At 48.7% G+C, this 22,666-nt stretch overlaps 1 protein-coding gene across 7 annotated transcripts in view; it reads right to left on the bottom strand.

The window, feature by feature from the left end:
* Positions 1–22,666, bottom strand: part of Gpr161 (G protein-coupled receptor 161) — a 56,317-nt gene that overhangs the window by 16,970 nt on the left and 16,681 nt on the right. For all 7 annotated transcript variants that reach the window (XR_004123295.1, XM_031387976.1, XM_031387938.1 and 4 more), the window contains exons 2-5: positions 13,809–14,223; positions 10,289–11,013; positions 3,446–3,550; positions 1,928–2,047 (exon numbers count right to left, since the gene is read on the bottom strand). Coding sequence is in view for 6 of the 7 variants with exons in the window: in XM_031387976.1 (XP_031243836.1) it covers positions 1,928–2,047; positions 3,446–3,550; positions 10,289–11,013; positions 13,809–14,179 (1,321 nt within the window). In the remaining variant the exon portion in view is untranslated. The remainder of the gene's footprint in view (positions 1–1,927; positions 2,048–3,445; positions 3,551–10,288; positions 11,014–13,808; positions 14,224–22,666) is intronic.

The raw sequence follows: 22,666 nt of genomic DNA, 5'->3' as shown, positions 1-22,666 counted from the left end.
CTAGCCTGCAAAGCCTGTGCAGACTCAAATACCACGTCTCCTCTCCATTTCCCTCAGAGCCTCCCTCATTGTAGAAAGCCTCAAGTTTGGAAGTCAACAATTGCGCCATCCCATGAAGGATTAAGAGCCCTGATACTACACTGAATGGAAAAGAGGAAATGTAGGCGGTTCTTAGTGACCAAGCCTGAGCAGCATCACAGACCTTATTGCCTACGCGCTCAGGGTATCCGGGGGCCCTCCTCCCCTTCTGTTTTCTGGAGAACAGACAGTTTGTGCCGCACTCTCCAGGAAGAGAGACCTTAACAGCCCCCTCTTGCTTCCTACACTGCCATCCCCTGCTCCAGCACTTTGCTCTCAGCACCCGACCAGCAGAGGGCACTTCGGGCCCACCCGCAGGACACAAAGGGGCGGGCTGGGTTCTGCGTGAGAGGTCAGGGAAGGAGGGGGGACTCATTGTCCTGTAGAAGGGTAATGTAAACTCTCAAGGCTGCTGGCTAGCTCCGTATTGAATCTGCTTCCCCAGAAAAGTAGATACTTAGTTTCCATCCTCTCTTCGATCCTCTACCACCTCTCCCCTCGATCTGCAAGGGCGGGGCAGACGGAGACTTATTTGCATACTCAGCATTTACAGCTATTCTCATAAAAAGAGACTCCTACGCTGGAGTGGCTCCTCTTGGATTGTCTGGAATGGAAACTAGTCCCAGGTCCCAAAACAACAAGGATGCTCTGTGTTAACAGATGAAGCAGGAAAGCCCAGTCAACGGGTTCCTGTCCCTGCAAGTTTCAGGGCCATTCATCAGGATGGCAACTTGGCCTCCATTCTGAGCAATATTTCCACTGCCCATCAGAGGGGACAGGCTGAGAGGGCGGGTTCAAATTTATAACTGCACATCAGCTATAAAGGAGAACATTTGCTATGGACTACTACGGCGGGGGGTGGGGGGTGCACAGAAACTATTTTATCCAACCAGGCTAGTTCCTGAGAAAGATACAAATTGTTAGCTAGGTGGTGGTGGCACATGTTTTTAATCCCAGCCCTTGGGAAGCAGAGGCAGGCAGATTTCTGAGTTTGAGGCCAGCCTGGGCTACAACAGAGTGAGTTCCAGGACAGCCAGGGCAATCCAGAAAAACCCTGTTTCAAAAACAAACAAACAAACAAGCAAATTGTTTTGAGTTCTCTCTCTGTGTCTGTGTGTAACTGTGTGTGTGTGTGTGTGTGTGTGTGTATGTGTGTGTGTGTCTGTGTGTGTATGCCTATGTGTATATGTAACTGTGTATGTGCCGGTGTATGTCTATGTATGTGTATCCATGGTATCTGCTGTTTGTGTATGTCTATGTGTGAGTTTGTGTACGTGTACATGTGTATGTGCATATGTGACTGTGTTGTCTGTCTGAGTGTGTGAGACTGTGCGACTGTGTATGTAACAGTGTGTGTATGTGTGACTGTACATGTATGTCTGTGTATGTCTATGTATGTGTCTGTGTATCCATGTATGTATGTGTGTTTGTGCTGTGTTGTGTTCATAGTATCTGTGGTGAATGTGACTGTGTGTATGAGTATGTGTATGTATTATGTAACTGTGTGTGTTTATATGTGTCTGTGTGTGTGTGTGTGTGTGTGTGTCTACAGCTGCATTTGTCCCACCTTGGATGATGCTTGCTGTGAGTGTGGGACCTCAGAATTCAAGACTCAAGTGTGCCTCATGGGGCTGCAGTGATTGGAAGGAGGCAGAGATGAGGAAGGAGGCAGAGGTGAGGAGGGAGGCAGAGGAGGTGAGGAAGGAGGCAGAGGAGGTGAGGAAGGAGGCAGAGGAGGTGAGGAAGGAGGCAGAGGGGAGGAGGCCTTAGCACGTTCTGTGGTAAGAAGGAGGCTAGGGTCTATCCCCTCCTTACCCACGTGTCAACTGAAGCACTCCCATAAACCAACCTTTGATCTGTTCCACTTCATCCTCAAATGTCACGGAGCTCCTCCTCTTGGGTGGGCAAGTGCAGTGCTGGGGAGGGCTGTCGTCAGAAGTGCCGTCTTCCAGGAGCATCACATCTGTCCCTAAAGCAGGCAGAGGACACACATGTATCTACAGCCTCCTCTTCTCTCTCCCATACCTCTCTCTTGACCTTGGCCCCAGCCCTTCAATCCCACAGGCAAGTCCAGCTGGCTGTCCTGAAGCAGATGCCTTCTAAATGGCATGTGTGCCATCCAGCCCAGGGCTTCACAGACAGGGGAGGCGCTGCCACACCATCGGCTGAGCAGATAATCTAACACACTAGTGGACAGCACCTGAGGAACATCACCCACGTTACCTGAGGTAGTCCCTCCTGCACCCAACCACCTCTGCCTTGGCTTGTGTCTCCTGCTAACTTAAGGCACTTGTACCCAGGAGCCCTTGGTAGGACAGGGATAGGTCTTGTGCCTGGCACCTAGATGAGGCCGTCAGTCAGAAAAAAAAGTTGTCTTCCCCGAGGATGTCCCCTCCTCTGGTAGCCCAGAGGGCTGCACATTGTGTGGTGTCTTGGGAACTATGGGTCATGAGGCTCCTTCAACCTATGTCCCTCTCCTGTGGTTGGAGGGAAAGGCTGGTCTCTGTCACTGCCTAGGCAGCTTCCCCACAATCAGACAGTAGAACTCCGGTCGCTGACGTCTGTCCACTGAGCCCTGCCTTGGCCGGAGCCAGCACTTGGTTCTGACTTCACTAACAGCTATCTCTTCAGCCCCAGAGATGACTTTTCCAATGCTCCAGTGAGGGCTGGAAAGAAGGCTCAGCTCTTAAAGGCTCACAACCAAAAAGACAAAAAGTTCCCAGGGGCGTGGAAACAGAAGAGCCTGGAGTTCGCTGCTGCGCTTGCTGCTCGTTTGCTGATTGGTGGTGGTTGGTGATTTGATTTGGCTTCCTCTATGGCCTAGAGCATCTGGAGCCACATGCACCAGCTCCAGATGTGGCCAGGTGCCTCACCAACATACATCTGTGAATTAGGTGAAGAGACTTTCCTGTCTCTGACTATGTTCCCCCTACCCAGGTCCACTCAGCAAACATAGGATCTGGCCACCATGGCTCCCCACAAGCACAAGGAGCAGGCCCTAACGTTTTAAAGCCAGTTCCAGGAAGGAAGCTGAGAAACTAAGTGGGTGGAGTCTAGGGCCTGACCGGTCAATGACAGCATAGTTAGTGTAAAACCATAGGTTTTTCACATTTTAACTTTTCCAAGGCTCTCTGGTACTTTCAACCTCACTATCATACCATGTGGTGGGGAGAGAAGGAGACAACGGGCCCATTTAATAGAAAGAACAGAGGCGTAGGAAAGCTGAAAGGCTGGAAGCCATAACAGGAAACCTAGCTCCTGCCTCGTCTATGGCCCTCCACGGTCCTCAGGAAATGACCAGTCTCCCAGCAGAAGTTAACACAGCCCAACTTAGACAAGTGAGAGGTTTTCAGAGTACGACCATTACCTGAATCCTGGGAGTAGCTGAAGCCTGTGTCACCGGTGCTGCTGCTGTGTCCCAGGGACTGTCCGCCTGCCATGAGCGCCGTGAGATGGGGGGACAGACCCAGGTCTGAAAAGCAAAGTTGGCATTGGTAGAATAAACCCAGACTGCTTAGGCGGGCACATGCTTCATGCTGAGCGGCTGACTTCCCAGTTTCTGCCCCCACCCCAACACTGACCTACCAGCTCCTTTTTGAATTCTGTCTCTTGCAAAACTCACTCCTGATCCACACACAGGGAGACAGAGGTCTCTGGATGCTCTCCCCTGATTCTAACCCTTCTTTCTTTCCCACAGGAAACCTTTCCTGACCATGTCAGATGCCAAGACAGGCGAGGAGAAAACGTTAACCTCCACAAATAGTTAAAAAGCCTTCCCCAAAGTAGAGTTTGGAGAGGGTGCAAAGATAAAGACATCCATCATCTGACGGGCCTTTGTCTGTACCATCCCATAACAGAAGGATAGAGACAGACAGAGTGCCGGGCGGTGGTGGTGCACTTGGGAGGCAGAGGCAGGCAGAACTGGAACTTCTGAGTTCCAGGCCAGCCTGGTCTACAGAGTGAGTTCCAAGACAGCCAGGGCTACACAGAGAAACCCTGTCTCGAAAACAACAACAAAAGACAGACAGAGTGACCTGGGAAAGAGAACCGAGGTTCATGCGGAGGACTGGAGCCTTAGTCTCACCAAGGGCTGCTAAGGCTTCGGACCTGCAGGCCCAGGAGACTGCCCAGTGGTGGGCTCCACAGACCATCTCAAAGCAGCTGGACCCCATCCCAGCTCTTCCTGTCTCGGCCTCGGCATCCCCTCCCCAGTGTCAGCAGAGGAACAGAGGGAGTGAAGCAGAGGCTGTGGCACTGAGACGTCCCAGACACAGGGCAATGAGAGGCTGCAGGAGAACTCTCCTCTGGAAAACCAGCCAGGAGCCTGTGAGAGAGCTCAGCTGGACCACCCCACACCAAGGAAGCCTGCTGGCCCCACCTCACTAGAGGCTCCCTAGCTAAAGGGGTGACAGGGACCACGACACAGCTAAGAAAAGTCAGCTAAAGGGAGGACAGGGACCACGACACAGCTAAGGAACGTCCCCAGCATGACAGACATATGAGAAAAAGAGGCCTGGGGGAAAGTTCTAAGAGGAGAACACAGGGCTGGAGAGATGACTCAGAGGTTAAGAGCACTGACTGCTTTTTCAGAGGTCCTGAGTTCAATTCCCAGCAACCACATGGTGGCTCACAACCATTTGTAAAGGAATCTGATGCCCTCTTCTGGTGCGTCTGAAGACAGCTACAGTGTACTCATTTACCTAAAATAAATAATTCCTTTTTTAAAAAAAAAGAGACAACAAAGTTCTTAAAGAAAAGTCATTAATTGGGTACATAGTAAAGTTCAAAAAACTTTTTACTTTTTCCAGTTCTTCACAGATTTATTTACTAAATAAATAAAGGTTACTGAAAAATATGAAGATAAAAATCTTTAATAAGAGCTATCCTATGTATAGTATCTGGGGAGTAAAAATCTCTTAGAAATTACAAACAAGCCTAATAGATTTAATGGGCACTATGGTTGAATATGCCCCAGAAAAGTGGGCCTAGTGAATGCACTAATGCCATTGTCGGGGTCCGTTACCTCAAGAACGGCCATGAGGCTGGAGAGGTGGCCCAGAGGTTAAGAGCACTTGCTACTTTTTCAGAAAGTCTAAGTTTGGTTCCCAGCACACACACGGTGGCTCAGCACCTTCTGAAATCCCAGTGCAAGGGATCTAATGCCCTCCCTCATCTAGCCTCTGACAGTGCCACGCAGACATACGGCACACACACACACACACACACACACACACACACACACACACACAGACACACACACAAACATGCAGGTGAACCACTCGTTGTATTCACACAGACACAAAATGAAAGCAAATACATGAAGAGGAGGAAAAGAGGGAGAAAGGGGAGAGGGAGGAGGAGAAGGAAGAAGAGAAAGAGAGGAGGAGAAGGAGGAGGAAGGGGCAGAGAAGGAGCAGCATCAATCATGGTTTTGGTTTGGTTTAATCATGAGTTTAGCCTTTTCTTCTCAGGTTTGTGCTCCCTTCTGTTATGGGATGGCACAGACAAAGGCCCATCAGATGACAGTGCTCTTCAGACTTCCAACCTAGGCCGGGCATAGTGGTGCAGGCCTTCAGTCCCAGCACTATGAGTGCCGTGAGATGGTTGGAGACCTGTGAGACCTGCAGAGGCCTAAAGACCTGGTCTAAAGAGTTACTTTCAGAGTAGCCAGGGCTACACCTGAAACCCTGGCTGGGGGAGGGAAGGAAGATGGAACAGGGACTTGCAGCCTTCCAAATTCTTAAGCCAAGTATAAATAGCCTAATAGATTTAATGGGCACTATGGTTGAATGTGCCTCTTAAAAAGTTCCTCTGCTGAGGGCTGGAGAGATGATGGCTCAGTGGTTAAGAGAGCACTGAGTGCTCTTCCAGAGTTCATGAGTTTAAATCCCAGAAACCACATGGTGGCTCACAACCATTTGTAATGAGATCTGACTTCCTCTTTGGATGTGTGCTGAAGACAGCTACAGTGTACTCACATATAATAAATAAATAAATCTTTACCTCTGCTGGGAACTTAATCCCAGCACTTGCTACTTTTGGAGAAAGTCTAGGTTTGGGCTCAACACCTTCCAAAATATAGTATAAATCACTGTTCACTATAAACCACCCAGTCTCCATTTGAGTAAACAGTAATAGAAATTAGACTAAGATAATGGCTTACCATAGAGAATAATATTGTCCTGCAATATACTCTAAGATTGGAGAAAGATTCCTCTTCAATTAAATCCTGGTATTTCTGGGAGTTCAAGGTGGTAGAACATACTATATACTCTTTCCTGATTTCCTGAGAGCAAGGAGGGAATGTTGGGGCTAGGGTGATACACAGCCACCTTCTCTCAGTAGGGCTAGGGTGATACACAGCGCAGCCACCTTCTCTTAGTTGGAGTAGGGTGACACACAGCACAGCCATCTTCTCTCAGTGGGGTAGGGGAATACACAACGCAGCCACCTTCCCTCTCAGAACCATTCACATAAGCAGCTGTCAGTATGCTTGGAGTTGGTTACAGGGCTGAAACTGAGAAGACCCCAAAGTCTCCCTGTACCCACTTATCCCTCTGACACAGCGGACTCCGTGTGAACACGGCTATGTTCAATAGAGGGCCTGATTCAAGAAGTGGGCCATCTCTTGCCAACTGGGGTAGTGGCAGCCACGATGTGTTTGGACATCAGCTCTGAGGCTGCAGCAAAAAGCCAAGAACGCGTGTTTTGGTATCCTCTGGTGAGAGCGGTCCTTTGAGCCAGACCACTGTGGCTCAGCTACAAAGCATTTCCCTCCACTCCAAAGAGTAGACACAGCTACTCTGAGATTCCCCAGAACACCACCATTTCCCACGGGAATGGGACACATCTAACCCTTCCAATGAAAACGCACAGAAGGCTAGGCCCAGGGACCAGGTTTGTTCATGCAGCAGGTAGGAGGCATTTGGGCGATTTAGAAGAGGAAGAACAGGGAGGAATTCTAAGGTGCAGCAGGAATTGAAGGAAGACCTTATGATGCCACGAGGAGAGGCGGGGGGCGGGGGGAAGGAGAGGACGGAGGGAGGGAGAAAGAGGTTTAGAACAGGAAAGGGGGAAACTCAAAGACCTCAGCATTACTCCCCGCTCCACCCCACCCCAGACCTCCCAAGAAGGCTGTGACTCGCTTTCCTGAGTGCCTGACAGATGGGACCCTCCTTCCTTGGAGGTAACGGAGAGCTCTGCCCTCAGTCACGGGACTTCCACATCTGAGACGCAGGGGCTTCTCAGAGATGTTGTTTCCTTCTGACCCTTTATCCTGTGGGCTTTTCTTTCCTCCCTCTGCCGGAGCCCCCTCTCTGTTTCAGGTGTGTGTTAGTTACAGTGTAGCATTAGTTCAGGACGCAGTTCACCAATCGCACTAGGGATCAACCTCCACGCCATGGCACTCCCTAGCAGCCTCCAGGTGCCCTGGAGATCTCTGTTCCTAAAGAAACCCCACCCATCCTCCGTGGAACTCTACTAAGGGGACCTCAGAGGCAAAAGGACTGGGTGGCTCAGTAACAGCTGGCATCCCAGAGGTGAACATCCCAGAGAACGTTCTTTAATCTGGGATGAACAGAGTTTTAAATCTAGTGATTAAGGGTGAACTAGGCTCTGCACAAAGTCATCGCTGTTGTGTGCTTGGGATGTTCTGGGCATGTGTGGAATTCTGTTTCTGCCTTTGCATGTCTCAGGAACAATGCTAATTCTGCCTACTGACTTCTTAAGTGCCAACTTTTCATGTACTGCCCAAAACCATGGGAGGGCCTCCATCTTGTTGGCCATCTTTGTACCCCCTGTGATTACTAGGGGGTTGCCTTCCCCAAAGGGTGAAAGCAGATTGATAGCAAGGGAGGTAATCCGGGTTTAGGAATCGGTTACATTTCAGAGCCCTGTGTGCATAGGGCAAATTCTGGTGACCCTGGCTGAGACAGAGGATTCTGCACAGAGGTTCAGGGTTGCCCCCTGAGGGAAGAGGATCAGGAAAGGAGTGGGTATTCCTGGCTTGGATGGTCATGAGTGTGTATCTGGGATAGACCCATCTTCTGTCTTGCTCCCCAGTCCCTAAGGTACTAATGTGGCTGACTGACCTCCTCCAGTCAAGGCCCTGAGAGAAGAGCAATAGCCACTTCCCACTTCCAGCTCTGGAGAAGCCAAGGATTCAGAACCCATGAGCCCACAAGGCTGCTTTTTTCCTGAATGAGTCTCAGACCACCAATGGCTTTGGGCTTGCCAGCCCAGCCACAACTGGTGCTTTCCGCTGCTCCCACAGCTTGCTAGTCCCCCCCAGGACAATCACAAACAGCTCGCATAGTAAAATCGTGGCCCTGTCCTAGAAACTTTCTTGCTCTCTCTACTCTTTCCTTTATCATCCTGTGCCCTGGTTTTTTTCCCCCTTCTTCTTAGCTTCAGTGGAATCGAAAGCATCTGTTATGTTTTTGCCAAGAAGATAAATTATTATAAAATCTGAGCCAATAAGTTCACCAACAAAATGGAGCCAAGCACTGAATGTACCTTCCGGCTCACAAGTCACACTTGGGAACATAAGTTTGTAATGGCAAGGGGTGGGCACTTGGGACTAACAGAGACACCAAGATAGTTCTCCTTCCTCTGCTCAAAAGAAAATTTACCACATCTCCTCTATCCAGGATAGTTCTCCACCAGTCCACAAAGTAAATCAGTGAGCAGATGTTTTATCACAGGCCCATGGACAGGGCATCTTGTCATCTCTGGCCCTGAGTGTTCATAAGCAAAAAGGACCTTTTGCCCTCTTGAGGGTGAAGGTAGAGGATCTCTTGTTTCCTGAGAAGAGAAACTAACTAGGTCTGGCAAAAAAGTGAGAGAGCTCCAGGCTGAAGGAGGTGCACTTGAAATCTCATTCCGATAGCTTAGCTGGGTGAGGTCTCCCTCAACACACCTCTAAAAAACCCAGCCATGCTGCCTTCAGAGCAACAGAGCCACACCTACAGCGAGCAAGGTGCACCAGGGTGTGCTAGAATCAGCAAGGTGCACCAGAGCGTGCTAGAATCAGGGGGTCGAAGCTCAAGGAAAACGAGGACATCTCCAGTCTCAAAACATCTCCTCCGGCATTCATGCTAAGTACAGTGGGAACAAGTGAAGGCAGAAGGCTGACAGACCGCACTGTAGCAAGAGGTCACAGTAACTCAGCCAGTAATAAGATACGCTGACTCTTGTGCCCCTAACCTGATGCATGAACAGGATCCCACCAGTCCTGCAGGATCCCACCAGTCCGGTGTTCTTGCCCAAAATATCCCACTGCAAGGACCGGATTTACTCAGGAGCGCTCTACAAAAGGTCTTACCAACCCTTTACAGAAGTGTCTGTGTGGTGCTGAGGTATAACATGCATGGGGCTCCAGGGCCTATCTTTTACTGCAGTGATGAAGGTTGATAACACTGTGGGAGGCTCCCCCATATTACGTTTCCAACTCTTCTAAACCTGAAATTCTATGAAAAGAAAAAGCTGAAAAACATCTAAACTCTGTCTGATTAGAGCAACTCCTTTGGGTTGCTCGAAGATCGTATGTGCATGCATGCGTATGCATATGTGTGCATGTATGTGACACGAGTGTGTCCCCCAGATAGAGTAGCCTTGAACACAGGACAATGACACACTGAAAGAAGGTTACAGTTTGGCACTGGTACACTCCCCTATGCACACACCCACACAAAAGACTACCAGGGACCATCAGAAGAAACCACTGACCTGGAGGGGAAGCTCAAGGTGACAAGAATTTGGGAGGAGGGTCAGGCTGGGTGGAGCAGTGAGGTTTGGAAGGAGCATTGAAGAGAGGCAACACTGAAGAAAAATGTTTAGCAAAGCCCGGCCCAAGGCTCAAAGTCCTCCTTCTGCACTAAAGAAGTGGCTCTCCCCTCCAGATCATGAGGCCCCGGCTACAGTTCAGGAAATCAGCTTCCCAGTCACAATGTCCCCCGTCTCATTCTCCAGGGATGTGCACCGGGGCTATTCTGACCTCCTCGGCATGCTCCTTCTGCAGCTAAGTGGTGGAAAGCAAGCAGCTTGGGTGTCACTGTGGCTACCCTGGTGTGGCTCTTCACGACAGAAAATCTGGGCTTTGAGCCTTGAGACCATAGTCACCCTGACACTGCTGCGATGACAGGCTCTTAGCAACTGGAAAGGACCCCAGGTGACATCTGCCTGGGGTGTGAGGGACTTTTTTCCTAATTACCTGTAATCCTGTTGGAAATGCTGAAGAGCCTGGAGGTCCTCTGTCGCTGCACAAACGGTTCCCGGTAATAGCGGTCCCCAAAGCACATGCCCAGGAGCTCTTTCCGGACAGTCTTGTTCCAGAATCCATAAATCAGAGGATGGCAGATGGCACTGGTAAAGGACAGCCATGTGGCCCAAGTCTCCAAGGTTGGGGAGACAGAGCTCTTCCCCCAGAGTGCCTCTGAAGTAATGACAACCATGTAGGGGCCCCAGGTGACCATGAAGGCGCCAATGACCACCAGGATGGTGATGAGGGCTTTGCACTGGTTCGCTGAATAGACCACGCCCTGAAGGGCGTTCCTCCTACTCCCGGAGGAGGAAGTGGAGGTACTAGAATTCTTTCTTCCGCTCCTCTGGGCGTCCTCTTCCACAGTGACCACCGTGCCACAGTGCACCTTTCGGGCCTTGACCCTGGCCACCCGGAAGATGAAACCGTAGCATACTAGCATGATGAGAAAGGGGAACAGGGCACACCAGATCTGCCAGAAGATGGTGTAGCCAGGTTCCCGGTGCCACGCGGCCACACACATCCACTTGAACTCATCAAACTCCACCGACGACCAGCCAAATAGGGGCGGCAGACAGCCAACGAGAGAGTGAAGCCAGATGTAGACAAGAGCCATCACAGCTCGGTTCCCTGTGATCTTCATGGGGTACACCATTGGATACAGGACGGCGTAATAGCTAGAGAAGATAGGAGGGGAGAGAGAGGCGTTACATGGAAGCAAGAGGCCCTCCTTTCTAACCCCTCGAGCTTCTAGGAGAGACCTAGTCACCCAGCAACAGGCTACACCATGTCATGTCGCACAGCTGGAGACTAGCAAGGACAAGTGGAAATGGTCCAGTGTAGAGGTCAGCACGTCAGCGCCCACTTGTATATAGGAATTTGGCTATCCTCTTCAGGAATTATCCTGGTCTGCTTTCTACTGCTGTGATAAACACCAGGACCAACCAGACCAACTTGAGGAGGAATTATATAGAATTACATAGCCTAGTCACTAAGTAGTCGGGAGCTCCCCTTCTGCACACCTGTAAAATCCTATTTGCTCTTTAAGATGTCACTCAAATGCACTGCCCAGCAGCAGCAGTGACTTCTGTAGCTATCTGTGGGAGCTACTTGTGCATAGTTAAGTCTGTGCTGCCAAGATGTCCTCTGGTGGGCAGTTTGGCGTCTGTAGCTTACTGCTCCAAGACCATGCCTTGGGTCTTAAAGAATCCAGCAAATACCCCGAGCAATAACATAGGTAAACTGTGGATGCATTGCGATGGTGTGCTCTGAGGATGTGTTGCTCTCACCTTCACTTAACTTGACCCCAGATTTAAGGAAGCAGTTTGCATCTTCCTGGAGCTACATCTGCAGCCTGCCGCTATGACCCAGTCCAAACTAAGCTGCTTAGCCTTGATCTGCATTCCACAAGACCTGAGCATGGATCTTCAAAATCCATTACTTTTTAAAACCTAAAGTAAAGTGCCCTTAATAACGGTTTCCTCTCAAGTGCCATCAAACGTCCAAATTCCTTTTCCCATGCTATACAATCCATCTTGGTGGGATACCGGCACGTCCATCTACCTTTGGAAGAGGCCTTTGTGTTTCTCTACCAAGTATCTTGGAGAAGTGTTTTACTTTTACTGACAACACAGCAGTTCCGAAAATGGAACAGGGTCACGTGATCACTAGAAGAGAGCTGTGTGAAACCACCTCAATCCAGTAATGAGGTACTGAAAAATAAGTCAGAGTCCATCACAGAGTACCACAAGACCACTAATGGCACATTCTCCAAGGTTATGGAGGCATGCTCATGACTGCATGTTAAATGAACATGAGCATCAATCAGTCTTTTGTAAAAAGGGTACTGCTGGGCTGGGCTGGGCTGGGCTGGGCTGGGCTAGGGCTGGAGCTGGGGCTGGGGCTGGGCTGGGCTGGGCTAGTCTGGGATAGGCTGGGCAGATGGCTCTGCGCTTGCCATTCTTGCAAAGGACCCAGGGGTCAGTTTCCAGCAGCCATGTTATGTGGCTCACAACCACCTGTAACTCCAGATTCAGAGTCCAACATCCTCTTCTGGCCTCTTTGGGCACCTGCACACACACACTCACACATATGCGTGCATGTAGTTAAATGCATGCATGTACTTAAAAACGAAAAATCTTTTTTAAAAGATGTACTATGGAGTAGCCAGAGAGACTGCTCAGTGGTTAAGAACACTGGTCGCTCACTCTTGCAAAGGACCTGGGTTTGGTTTGTGATGCTCAACTGATGGCTCACAACTATTCATAACTGCAGTTTCAGGAGATCCAATGCCCTCTTTTGACCTCGGCAGCCACCATGCACACACACGACACACATACATACATGCAGGCAAAACATACTTATAAAATAAACATAGTGTACTGCTGTAGGAAATGCACTGTGAACATGCAGTGCTTTGTGCCTGGATGGCCACACTGTGAGTTATCTCTGCTTTCATTCTTTTGATTTATGTCATTTTCACTAAATGTGGAGAAGCTAATTGGTTCACTTGACTCATTTATTCTACATTCTCTACAAAGCCATGGGGAAAACAAGAATCCAGCCTTGGAGTCCAGCATCGCTGTGCTCAGGGCAGCCAGTCCAACACAAATAACAATGTTCCCAAGAGTCTGGAGACTTGTGTCAGCCTGTGATGACACCCCTGATTAGCCCCCTCTGTATTGTCCCTAGCACCCCTCCTCCATTAAGATACCCTTCCCAGTTTCCAGGAAATCACATAGATCTTGACTCCATTCTCTGTTTTCGAGAAGTCCAACGCTTGTGGATGACAATTCAAACACATGATGACTGGAAGCTACACCCGCCAGCATAGCGTAGGACTCTAAGACCCCGAGGTGCAACTGATCAGCATGGGCACTGGTGTCTGTCCTCTCTGTCCCAGTCATACCTTGGGCAGGATCAACACAGGCTACAAAAAGTGCTGAGCTTCTGCATATGTCACTATTCCCTGGGCTGTATTGTATGCCTTCCCACCACTCCCGCCATCCATTTCCAGAGAACAAAAGGATAAAGGAAACTTTTATATGCGGTCCACCAGCCAAGATGGGACAGAGACCAAAGCAAGACACAGGGCAGAGAAAAACAGCTGAGTCTAATTATGGGACAGTTCCTATTCTGCCATTTCACTCTCCTATAAAGTTACAGTCATGCATCACTTAACAAAAGCATTCTGAGGACTGTCATGGAGTGACTTTGTTATGCAGAAGATATTACAGAGTGTTGGTATAACTTTAGATGTTAGACAGTCTGCACACCTAGGCTATGTGGCACATGCCAAATATGCATATTGTCACCTACGGGAATATCATATGAGGCACTTGACTATACATATCAATCATATAGACAGATAGAATAAGAAGGGCTCTGGAGCCCTTCAGCCCATCTGAAGCCGGTAGACCACAGATCCCTCGTTCCATAACCCTCCAGCTCTCCAAGTCTGAGGCAAACTTACCGATCGATGGCAATGACCCCAAGGGTGAGCATGCTGGCTGAGCTGATCAGCAGGTAGAGAAGGGCAGAGAAGTTGCACCAGACCACGCCGAAGATCCATTCCCTCCGGATGGAGCTAGTCACCACGAACGGCAGCACCAGCACGGACAACAGGAAGTTGGACAAGGTCAGGCTGAAGACGAACTTGTTGCTAAGAGTGAGAAGGTAGGATTTCTTGTACAAGGTGACGACAATGACCAGGTTGCCCAGGCAGACAAGGACCGTGATGATGATGATGGCGATGAACTCAGAGACGGCACCCCCCTCACCACTCTCCGTTGCAGTGAGGTTGCTCAGCTCCTTCCTGTAGCCGAGGGAGGAGTTGAGGCTCATGGTCAGTGCCCCTCGGGATGCGGTGAGCAGAGCATGCTGGACGACTGCAGAAAGGAGGCAGGACCAGAGGTTAGAAAAACTCCGGGTCATATCATTTACACTTTAAGACAGACAGAGGCTGTCTGAGGCTTAGCAGGGCTCTTATGTGCCTCACACTGGCCAATTGGTTTGGAATCTCCGGGACAGACTTCCCCACGAAACCTCTACGACCTGTTTTGTGTACAGCTTGCTGACTCTGGAATTGACTGCTGTGCCCATCTCATCCCCTTGGTGCCTTGGCTTTGGGATGTCTCCCAAAGACCCACCCGTCAAAGCTTAAGCACTCAGCTGGGCACTATGAAAGGCGCCGGGGAGAAACAGGATGTGAGGCCTGATGGGAGATTTTGGTTCATTGGAGGATTATGGAGTCCTTCCTTTTCCTCTTCCGTGTTTTTTTTTTCTTTTTTAAGATTTATTATTATACATAAGTACACTGTAGCTGACTTCAGACATATCAGAAGTGGGTGACAGATCTCATGGTGTGAGCCACCATGTGGTTGCTGGGATCTGAACTCAGGACCTTCGGAAGAGCAGTCAGTGCTTTTGCCCACTGAGCCATCTCGCCAGCCCCCCTCTTCCATGGTTTTGATTACTGATTGCTATGAGGTAGGTAGTTCTGTGATGTGTAGCTTGCCACAGACCTAGAAACCGACCCCATTTGGACTAAAATCTGCAAAAGCCCTGCCTTTAATTTTTTTCTCATGCAGCACTAGGTATCAAACCCAGCATCCTGCATACACTAGCAAGCACTGAACCGTACGGCCCAAATCTGCACTTTAAATGAGCAGGGAGGACAGGTGGCTGTCTTTTTTGTTTTTTTATTATTTGTTTTTTTTTTATTAGATGTTCTTTATTTACATGTCATACAATATCTCCTTTCCCAGGTCCCCTCCAAAAAAAAGAAAAATAAAATAAAATAAAAAGACAAACCCCTGTTCCCTCCCCAGGTGGCTGTCTTAAGTGTGTTTTGTGGGACATTTTGTAGACTGCCACTCTGGACTCTTGCTCTTGTGGCAGATTTTCAGCTGGTAAAACCGTCATCATAAAGGAGCTCACAAGGGCCTCAGGCCACCTTGAGTTACAGAATCAAAAGTGACACTTTAACCCCATCCCAGCAGACTTGTGGACACATGAATTTTTGACCATAAGATTATCCTAATAGTCTGGCGGTGGTGGTGCACACCTTTAATCCCAGCACTTGGGAGGCAGAGGCAGGCGGATTTCTGAGTTCCAGGCCAGCCTGGTCTACAGAGTGAGTTCCAGGACAACCAGGGCTACACAGAAAAACCCTGTCTCGAAAAACAAACAAGCAAGCAAACAAACAAACAAAAATTTATCCTAATAGCAATTCCGAGTTTCTCATCAAGGTTAATCAATCGTGGTTAATACCAAAGCAGGGTGATTGCTCTCATTAGGTATGGTGGAAGCAAGAGAGCAAGTAGGAATCGTGGATGGAGACAGGAAGACGCCATCTTGGCCCACACAGACTTCACTATTAGGTGTGGTCCCTGCTCTCAGGAAACTGGCTCAAGATCTTGGCTAAAATTCAAGGCTGAAAGATTTTAAGTATAAAATATGTAGACCAATCTTTTCATCTACTTTAATCAGAAAAAAAAAATCCCACAGATTGCTTTCCCAATCTGCTCTCCACATTCATGAAGAGAAAACACCAAAAAGGGAAGGTAGCTGTGAGACAGGCACGGTCTCTGCTGACTAAATTACCCTACACACACACACAGCATTGAGATGATCCCAGAACCCTCCAAGAAGACCTGCCACCTCTCTATCCAGGCACCTTTGCCACAGGGGCGGGAGCTGAAGCAGCCTTTCTCTTCACAGAAGCCCCAGAGACAGCTGGCAAGATCCACCACAGGGACCCAACCTTAGCCAGGCTGCCTGAAGCAGCACGGACACAAGCCCTTCATCCCGGGCTGCCTGGAGCAGCATGGGCACGAACACAAGCCCTTCATCCCAGGTTGCCAGGAGCAGCAATGACACAAGCCCCTCGTCCAGGGCTGCCTGGAGCAGCATGGGCACGAACACAAGCCCTTCATCCCAGGCTGCCTGGAGCAGCAATGACATAAACCCCTCATCCCAGGCTGCCTGGAGCAGCACAGGCATGGATACAAACCCTTCATACCAGGCTGCCTGGAGCAGCACGAACACAAGCTCCTCATCCCGGACATTTCAAGACAGGGTTTCTCTGTGTAGCCCTGGCTGTCGTAGAACTCACTCTGTAGACCAGGCTGTCCTGGAACTCAGAAATCTGCCTGTCTCTGCCTCCCAAGTGCTGGGATTAAAGGCGTGCAAGACCACTGCCTGGCTCTGGACTTTCCTCCTCCGCCTCTTCCTCCTCCTCCCTATCCTCCTCCCTATCCTCCTCCCTATCCTCCTCCTCCTCCTCCTCCTCCTCCTCCTCCTCCTCTTCCAACTCTCCAGGTCTCAACCATTAGTCTCCATGATGTCCAGAGCCTTTAAGACAGAACCCCTGGGCTGGAGAGATGGCTCAGCGGTTAAGAGCACTGACTGCTCTTCCCAAGGTCCTGAGTTCAAATCCAAGCAACCACATGGTGGCTCACAACCATCTGTAATGAGATCTGATGCCCTCTTCTGCTGTGTCTGAAGACAGCTACAGTGTACTTACATATAATAAATAAATAAATCTGTGGAACTGGAGCTGAGGCAAGCGGGGCTGGGGCGAGCAGAGGTCCTGAGTTCAATTCCCATCAACCACATGATGGCTACAACCATCTGTACAGCTAAAGTGTACTCATATAAAACAAATAAATAACTTTTAAAAAACAAAAGACAAGCCGGGCGGTGGTAGTGCGCACCTTTAATCCCAGCACTTGGGAGGCAGAGGCAGGCGGATTTCTGAGTTCAAGGCCAGCCTGGTCTACAGAGTAAGTTCCAGGACAGCCGGGGCTACACAGAGAAACCTTGTCTCGAAAAAAAACAAAACAAAAAAACAAAACAAAACAAAACAACAAAAAAAAAACAAAACAAAAAAACAAGAGCCCCTTTTGCACTGGCTCACAGATGTGTACAACCTCCTGATCTGTAATTGAATGTACCATTCCTCGAGTCAACATCAAGTGCAGAGTCAATTTTCTCCTGCATCAGAACCAGTGTCTTTCCAGTATTCCCTCTAAGAATACATTATCTTGTAGCAATGATATCATCCCATTGGGCTTATGTAATGTGTGGTCAACTAACATGCAAAGTTTGTATGTAGCACAGGAAATGCTGAGAAGGCAGATGTCCCAGTCTTGACCATACGCAGAATTAATGTTTTTAAAGCTAAATACAAGCATTATTTCTACTAAAGTTTGCATTGTGCATGTCAGCCCATATTTCCAAGCTGCTAAAATATTCTGAATCTTGATCTGGTTATGTAATGTCTTAGTTCCCCCAGTTTTGGGGCACGAAAATGCTTTGTGGGCGTGCTACAGGTAAGAATCGTTGTAAGGCTCTTTCTGGTTTTCACCTTCAGTTGCCAAGTTCTGGATTTTGTTGCCTCCAGGTAAATTACTAGTTGGCATCTCAAAACAAAGCCTTTACATAAGCATATCATTCTTGAGTTACAACAGCTGTAACATGATGGTTAAAAAAACAGACTAGGTACCGGGAGGTGGTGGCGAAAACCTTAAACCCAGCACTCAGGAGGCAGAAGCAGATAGATCTCTGCTAGTTCAAAACCATCCTGGTCTACAGAGTGACAGGCCAGTCAGAACTTCATAGTGATGCCTGTCTCAAAAGGAAAAAAAAAATGAAGTCAGATGGAAAAGTAAGTAAAAAACTGGAAAACATAAAATTTAGAACTATAAATCCTACAATATTAGAAGTTAAAAAAAAAAATCAAGGGAGATGAAAGCATCCGACAGGATCTTGTCTTTGATTTGAGCTGACAATTGTATGTATTCACGGGGTACATGTTTACACATTATGGAATTCATAAATAAAGCTAATTAACATATTTAACACCTCACGTCCTTTTCCTTCCTTGGGTGAACTTTTAAAATCTGCTCTGAGCAGTTCTGAAATACACATTACCTAGCTATAATCACCATACTGCATAATATGGTCCCAAGAATGTATTTCTCACAAGTGGAGTAGTATACATCTCTAATTCCAGCACTTGGGAGGTGGAGGCAGGAGGTCTCTGTAAATTTAAGGCTAGCCTACACAGTCTACGCAGTTCCAAGCTAGCCAGAGCTCCAGGGTGGGATCACCTTTATTTTTTTGCCTCCTGGCTAACTGAACATGGAAGCCTTTAAAGATGTGACGTGAAAAAAACATCACAGACGAGTTCGTCCTCAAGCAGAGAGTTTGGTTATGTGTTCCCAGCACCTGGTCAAGCTCTCACTACATGGTGGGTAATTTGGTTGGTGAATGACTTTAAAACCTTTGTCAGAGAGGTAATATCACGAAGGCTGCTTCTGAGAAAACAAAATAGGATACAAAGTTTCCAGCCCAGGAGACGAGACCTGGAGAGTCTGCACTGATCCAGTTAGCGGGCCCACAAGAGACTGCAGAATGAAGCAGCAGCTGCAGCAAAGGATCCTTTAGGCCTCCGGGTACACCCATTCCCAGGAGGGAGACAAAGAATGCGCGTCAAAGAGGTGGCCACCCAGGGAAATCCAAAGTCCTAGTCTACCAGTTGTACAGAGTGGGCAAGTTCGTGCCTTGGCAGATCCTGCTAGCTACACTGGATCTTTAGAGAACAGGGATTTGGAAGGCCCCAGCCATCACAAGCTTGCTGGCTGACAGCCAGCTCACCCAGGGGCCTGACAAGCCAGGGCCCATTGAATAGAAGCAAATTCCAGTGTGACTCACACTGACTCTCCAGAGTACCCTCTGCTGCCAGACACGAAGGTGTTTCTGAACTTGCATACTGCTCCTCAAATACACAGCTAGACAGGGCCACGAGTGGGTGTCAATGCACGATCAACAACTGTCCCAGAAAGAGCTAAAAAGTCCCAGCTACATACTTTTACCTTTAAGGTCACTGAGCCAGGGGTGGCTGCCCCTCTTTGGGAACTGCCTTCAGTCTGGTTATCCGTCTCCAAAGACAGTAAACCACATGAGCCTTAGACAACTGGCCAGAGCCTCAAGTCACCAAAGCCAAGCCTTGTCACTCAAGGCAGCTCTCAATAATATCCACTCTTGGTTAAAACACAAGGCAGTGCTGGAGAGCACAGACCTGCCGAATTGTACAAACCACTTTCTCCGATGGTTCCCATAGAACACTCCAAGGCCCGAGCTACAAGGACAGAATGGCCACAGCTGCAGCTTCTCTCTTCCCTCCGTGGCTGTAAGTCTGGATATTTTGTGATCCTGTTTCACATGCTTCCCTAGAATCCTGATTATCACTGTTCCTACTTCATTTCTGACTCCCACTGCTGCGGCCTGGGTCTGTGAGGACGACAGCAGCTTAAGAGCTGAGACCACAAACAGACTTTGACACCAGACTAACCTGGGTAGATGAAACCTAGCCTCTCCACTCCACTTCCCAGACTGTAGGTAATCCACTGACTTTCGGATGGATCCCACATAGGAGTTGTGAGGATTGAATTTGTTTGTGGCCAGCCCCTAACACAGCATCTGACACAAGCCTGCCTTTGCCACAATAGTTTTTTAACTTCAGTCTACTTTGGAAACTGCTTTCCCTTTATCTTCTCCATTGGAGCAAATCTGACATCAACCTCCAGCTCCAAAAGTCAGTCCTTCATCTAGGGTGATGCTGTTCACAGCCGCTGGCCTAGGGATGGTCACAGAACTCCAGCCTTTGGCTGTAAGTGTTAGAGGACGCACTAGTCAACCAAGGGGCTCTGTAGTCTGACAAAACAAGAGCATAGCTTTCCATCAGCTGGTCATAGGAAAGACTCACCAGGAAATACAGCTGAGAGAGTGTGTGTGGTGTGGTACGCAGGTTAAGCCATTCACAGATGCTCATGGAAGAGCCTGTGAGTCTAAAATCTTGTTTTTCTCAGTTACATACTCAGATTGTCCCCACCTCCTACTTATGCTAATTTCCTTAAGTATCTGTCACTTGAAACTCCATCCTGACTAATTTCCTAACACATTATGATCTGCATTCAACATGTCAACATTCTGCCTCTTTGCCAAGTTTAGGCCAACTCCTCAGATACAACCCTGCTGCCTCTGGAAACTTCTTTACCCTTCCCTTTCTGGACTCACGAATTGCTCTTGCATGAAAGTGTAGGAAAGCTGTTCTCCAAAGTGGTGTCTCTGCAGGGTCAGAAGACCCACGTCACAGTCCACAGGCACTGAGAGACAAACACGACTTCCTCTGCTGGTTGGTGTTTTGTCAACTTGACACATGCTGGATTCATGTGAGGAAGGACCCTCACTTGAGGAAGAGCAAGCCAGTGAACAGTGTTATTCCATGGCCTTGGCTTCAGTTCCTGTCTCCAGGTTCCTGCTGTGCTTGAGTTTCTGTCCTGGCTTCCCTTGGTGATGGACTGTTAATGCCCCGTGTAGTCATACTGTTTTTTGTTTGTTTGTTTGTTTTTTTATCCTAGCAGGAGAAGCCCTAAAACACCTCCCTTCTAACATAACACATCTTATAAATAGGAGTGTCAGCAGACACCCAGAGAGCCTGCGAACAATAGGTGGGCATCATGAGAATGAAGGAGGCAGAACTCCTAATACTTCTCTAACAATGGACCACTAGACCAGACAAGACTGGGGCTCTCTGCTCCAGAGTTCAGCTGTCCAGCTTGGAAGAAAGTTCTTTTCTGACAACCTTGGGTACCCCCTGAGTGAGGTTATGGCTCATTTCCTCCTCCTCTTCCTCCTTCTCCTCTTCCGCCTCCTCCTCTTCTTTCTCTTCCTCTTCCTCCTTCTCCTCACCTTCCTAGAGCTAGTGTCTCCCTCTGAGATGAGACCTTCCCCTTCATTTCCACCCCATATATCCCATAACCCATTTCGGGAGGCACTGACCAACCTGAAAAGCTAGGAGGGCCACAGATACCTTCATTTAAGGAAATGAAATACAAACAAATAAACATAGGAGATGTTCAGATATGCAATCCCCCCCCCAGGTGAAAATATTCCAAAGCATCACTTCAAACACGCTCCAGTGAGGTCAACATACTGTTCTAATCATACTTCCAGAGGTTCGTCATCTGTGCACCTCAAAGCAGTACACATCAAGAACAGTAACAGGGTGGGTGGAGTCGGGAAGAAGGTTCTAATAACCACCTTGTTTGTACTTCAGATAACTGAAAGGGGGAATATGAACCCCCACTCCAATCCCACCCACAAACAAGGCCACACAGCTCGACAGGAGCCAGAGAGAGATCGCAGGGTCCCTGGTCTTCATGTCTATGTGGATAAAGGGCTTTCTCCCTGGTCTCCACCATGCTCTGGCAGTCACATGAAAGTCAGTCTATAGATAGCAGGCACAGGAAAAGGGCCTCCGTTATGTTGGGGACAGTGTGTACCCCCACTGGCCTTCCTAAAGTTGGATACAGTGTTCAGGGTGTTCACCTTTGCTTCCCAACTGCGACCCACAAAGCTGGTCATGTGCTTGTTCAGAACCTCTTGATGTGTGAATTAGGTCTGTACTCTGATCTGGTTTGGGAAGGAAAAGAAGCAAGCAAGCCTGGGACCCCACATGACCTTCTGGTTGCTTTCTGAATGCTTAGTTTGCTAGGCAGAAACACTGTCGGCCCCTTTGCCGCATCCTTTAGTGTGGCAGCCACAAATCTATGGTTTAGGCTTCTTTGTTAGCTTCTGCCACTGTGCATGAGGCACGTGCCTGTCCAATATCTGTCCAGATTCAGGCTGTTGACTTGTTAATTAACCTTCTGGGGTATCAGTTTCCATCTGTAAAATAGAGGCAAAAGGAGCCTGTTCCAGAGCTTGTCAATGAGTCACTATTTGTACAGTTCTTAAAATAGTGCCTGGGTCGGTGTAAGAGCCTACTAAAGAAAACAGGAAATGGGCTGAGAAACGTTACCTTGCAGGTTAAGTAAGCTTAGCTCTACAACCTGGTTTGTGGCTGTAGACTGATCTTTAACCACATGAGGTTCCACATGGTCTAGCCTTGTTTCATTCGTACACCTATCCAACACTGCCCAGACTCAGGTCTCCAGCAGCTGGGCTATGCTGGGCCACGCTGGGCCACGCTGGGCCACGCTGGGCCACGCTGGGCCACACTGGGCCACACTCTCTACCTTCAGTCTACTTTTGTTATGCCTACAGCTGCTTGGAACCTTCTCCCTGTTTGTGGGATGAAAGAATAAAGAGTACTTCACTGAATGAGAAGAAACAAACTAATAAATGAGAGAGGAGTGAGAGCTTGGGATAATATGGAAAATACACGATTTCTTGACACTGGATTTGACAGAATGCCGGGCCTGAGCTCGCTCTTTCTCTCTCTCTCTCTCTCTCTCTCTCTCTCTCTCTCTCTCTCTCTCT

This window comes from Mastomys coucha, unplaced genomic scaffold, assembly GCF_008632895.1.
Source record: "Mastomys coucha isolate ucsf_1 unplaced genomic scaffold, UCSF_Mcou_1 pScaffold1, whole genome shotgun sequence".
Classification (NCBI taxonomy): domain Eukaryota; kingdom Metazoa; phylum Chordata; class Mammalia; order Rodentia; family Muridae; genus Mastomys; species Mastomys coucha.
This window is presented reverse-complemented; position numbering and strand designations above follow the sequence as displayed.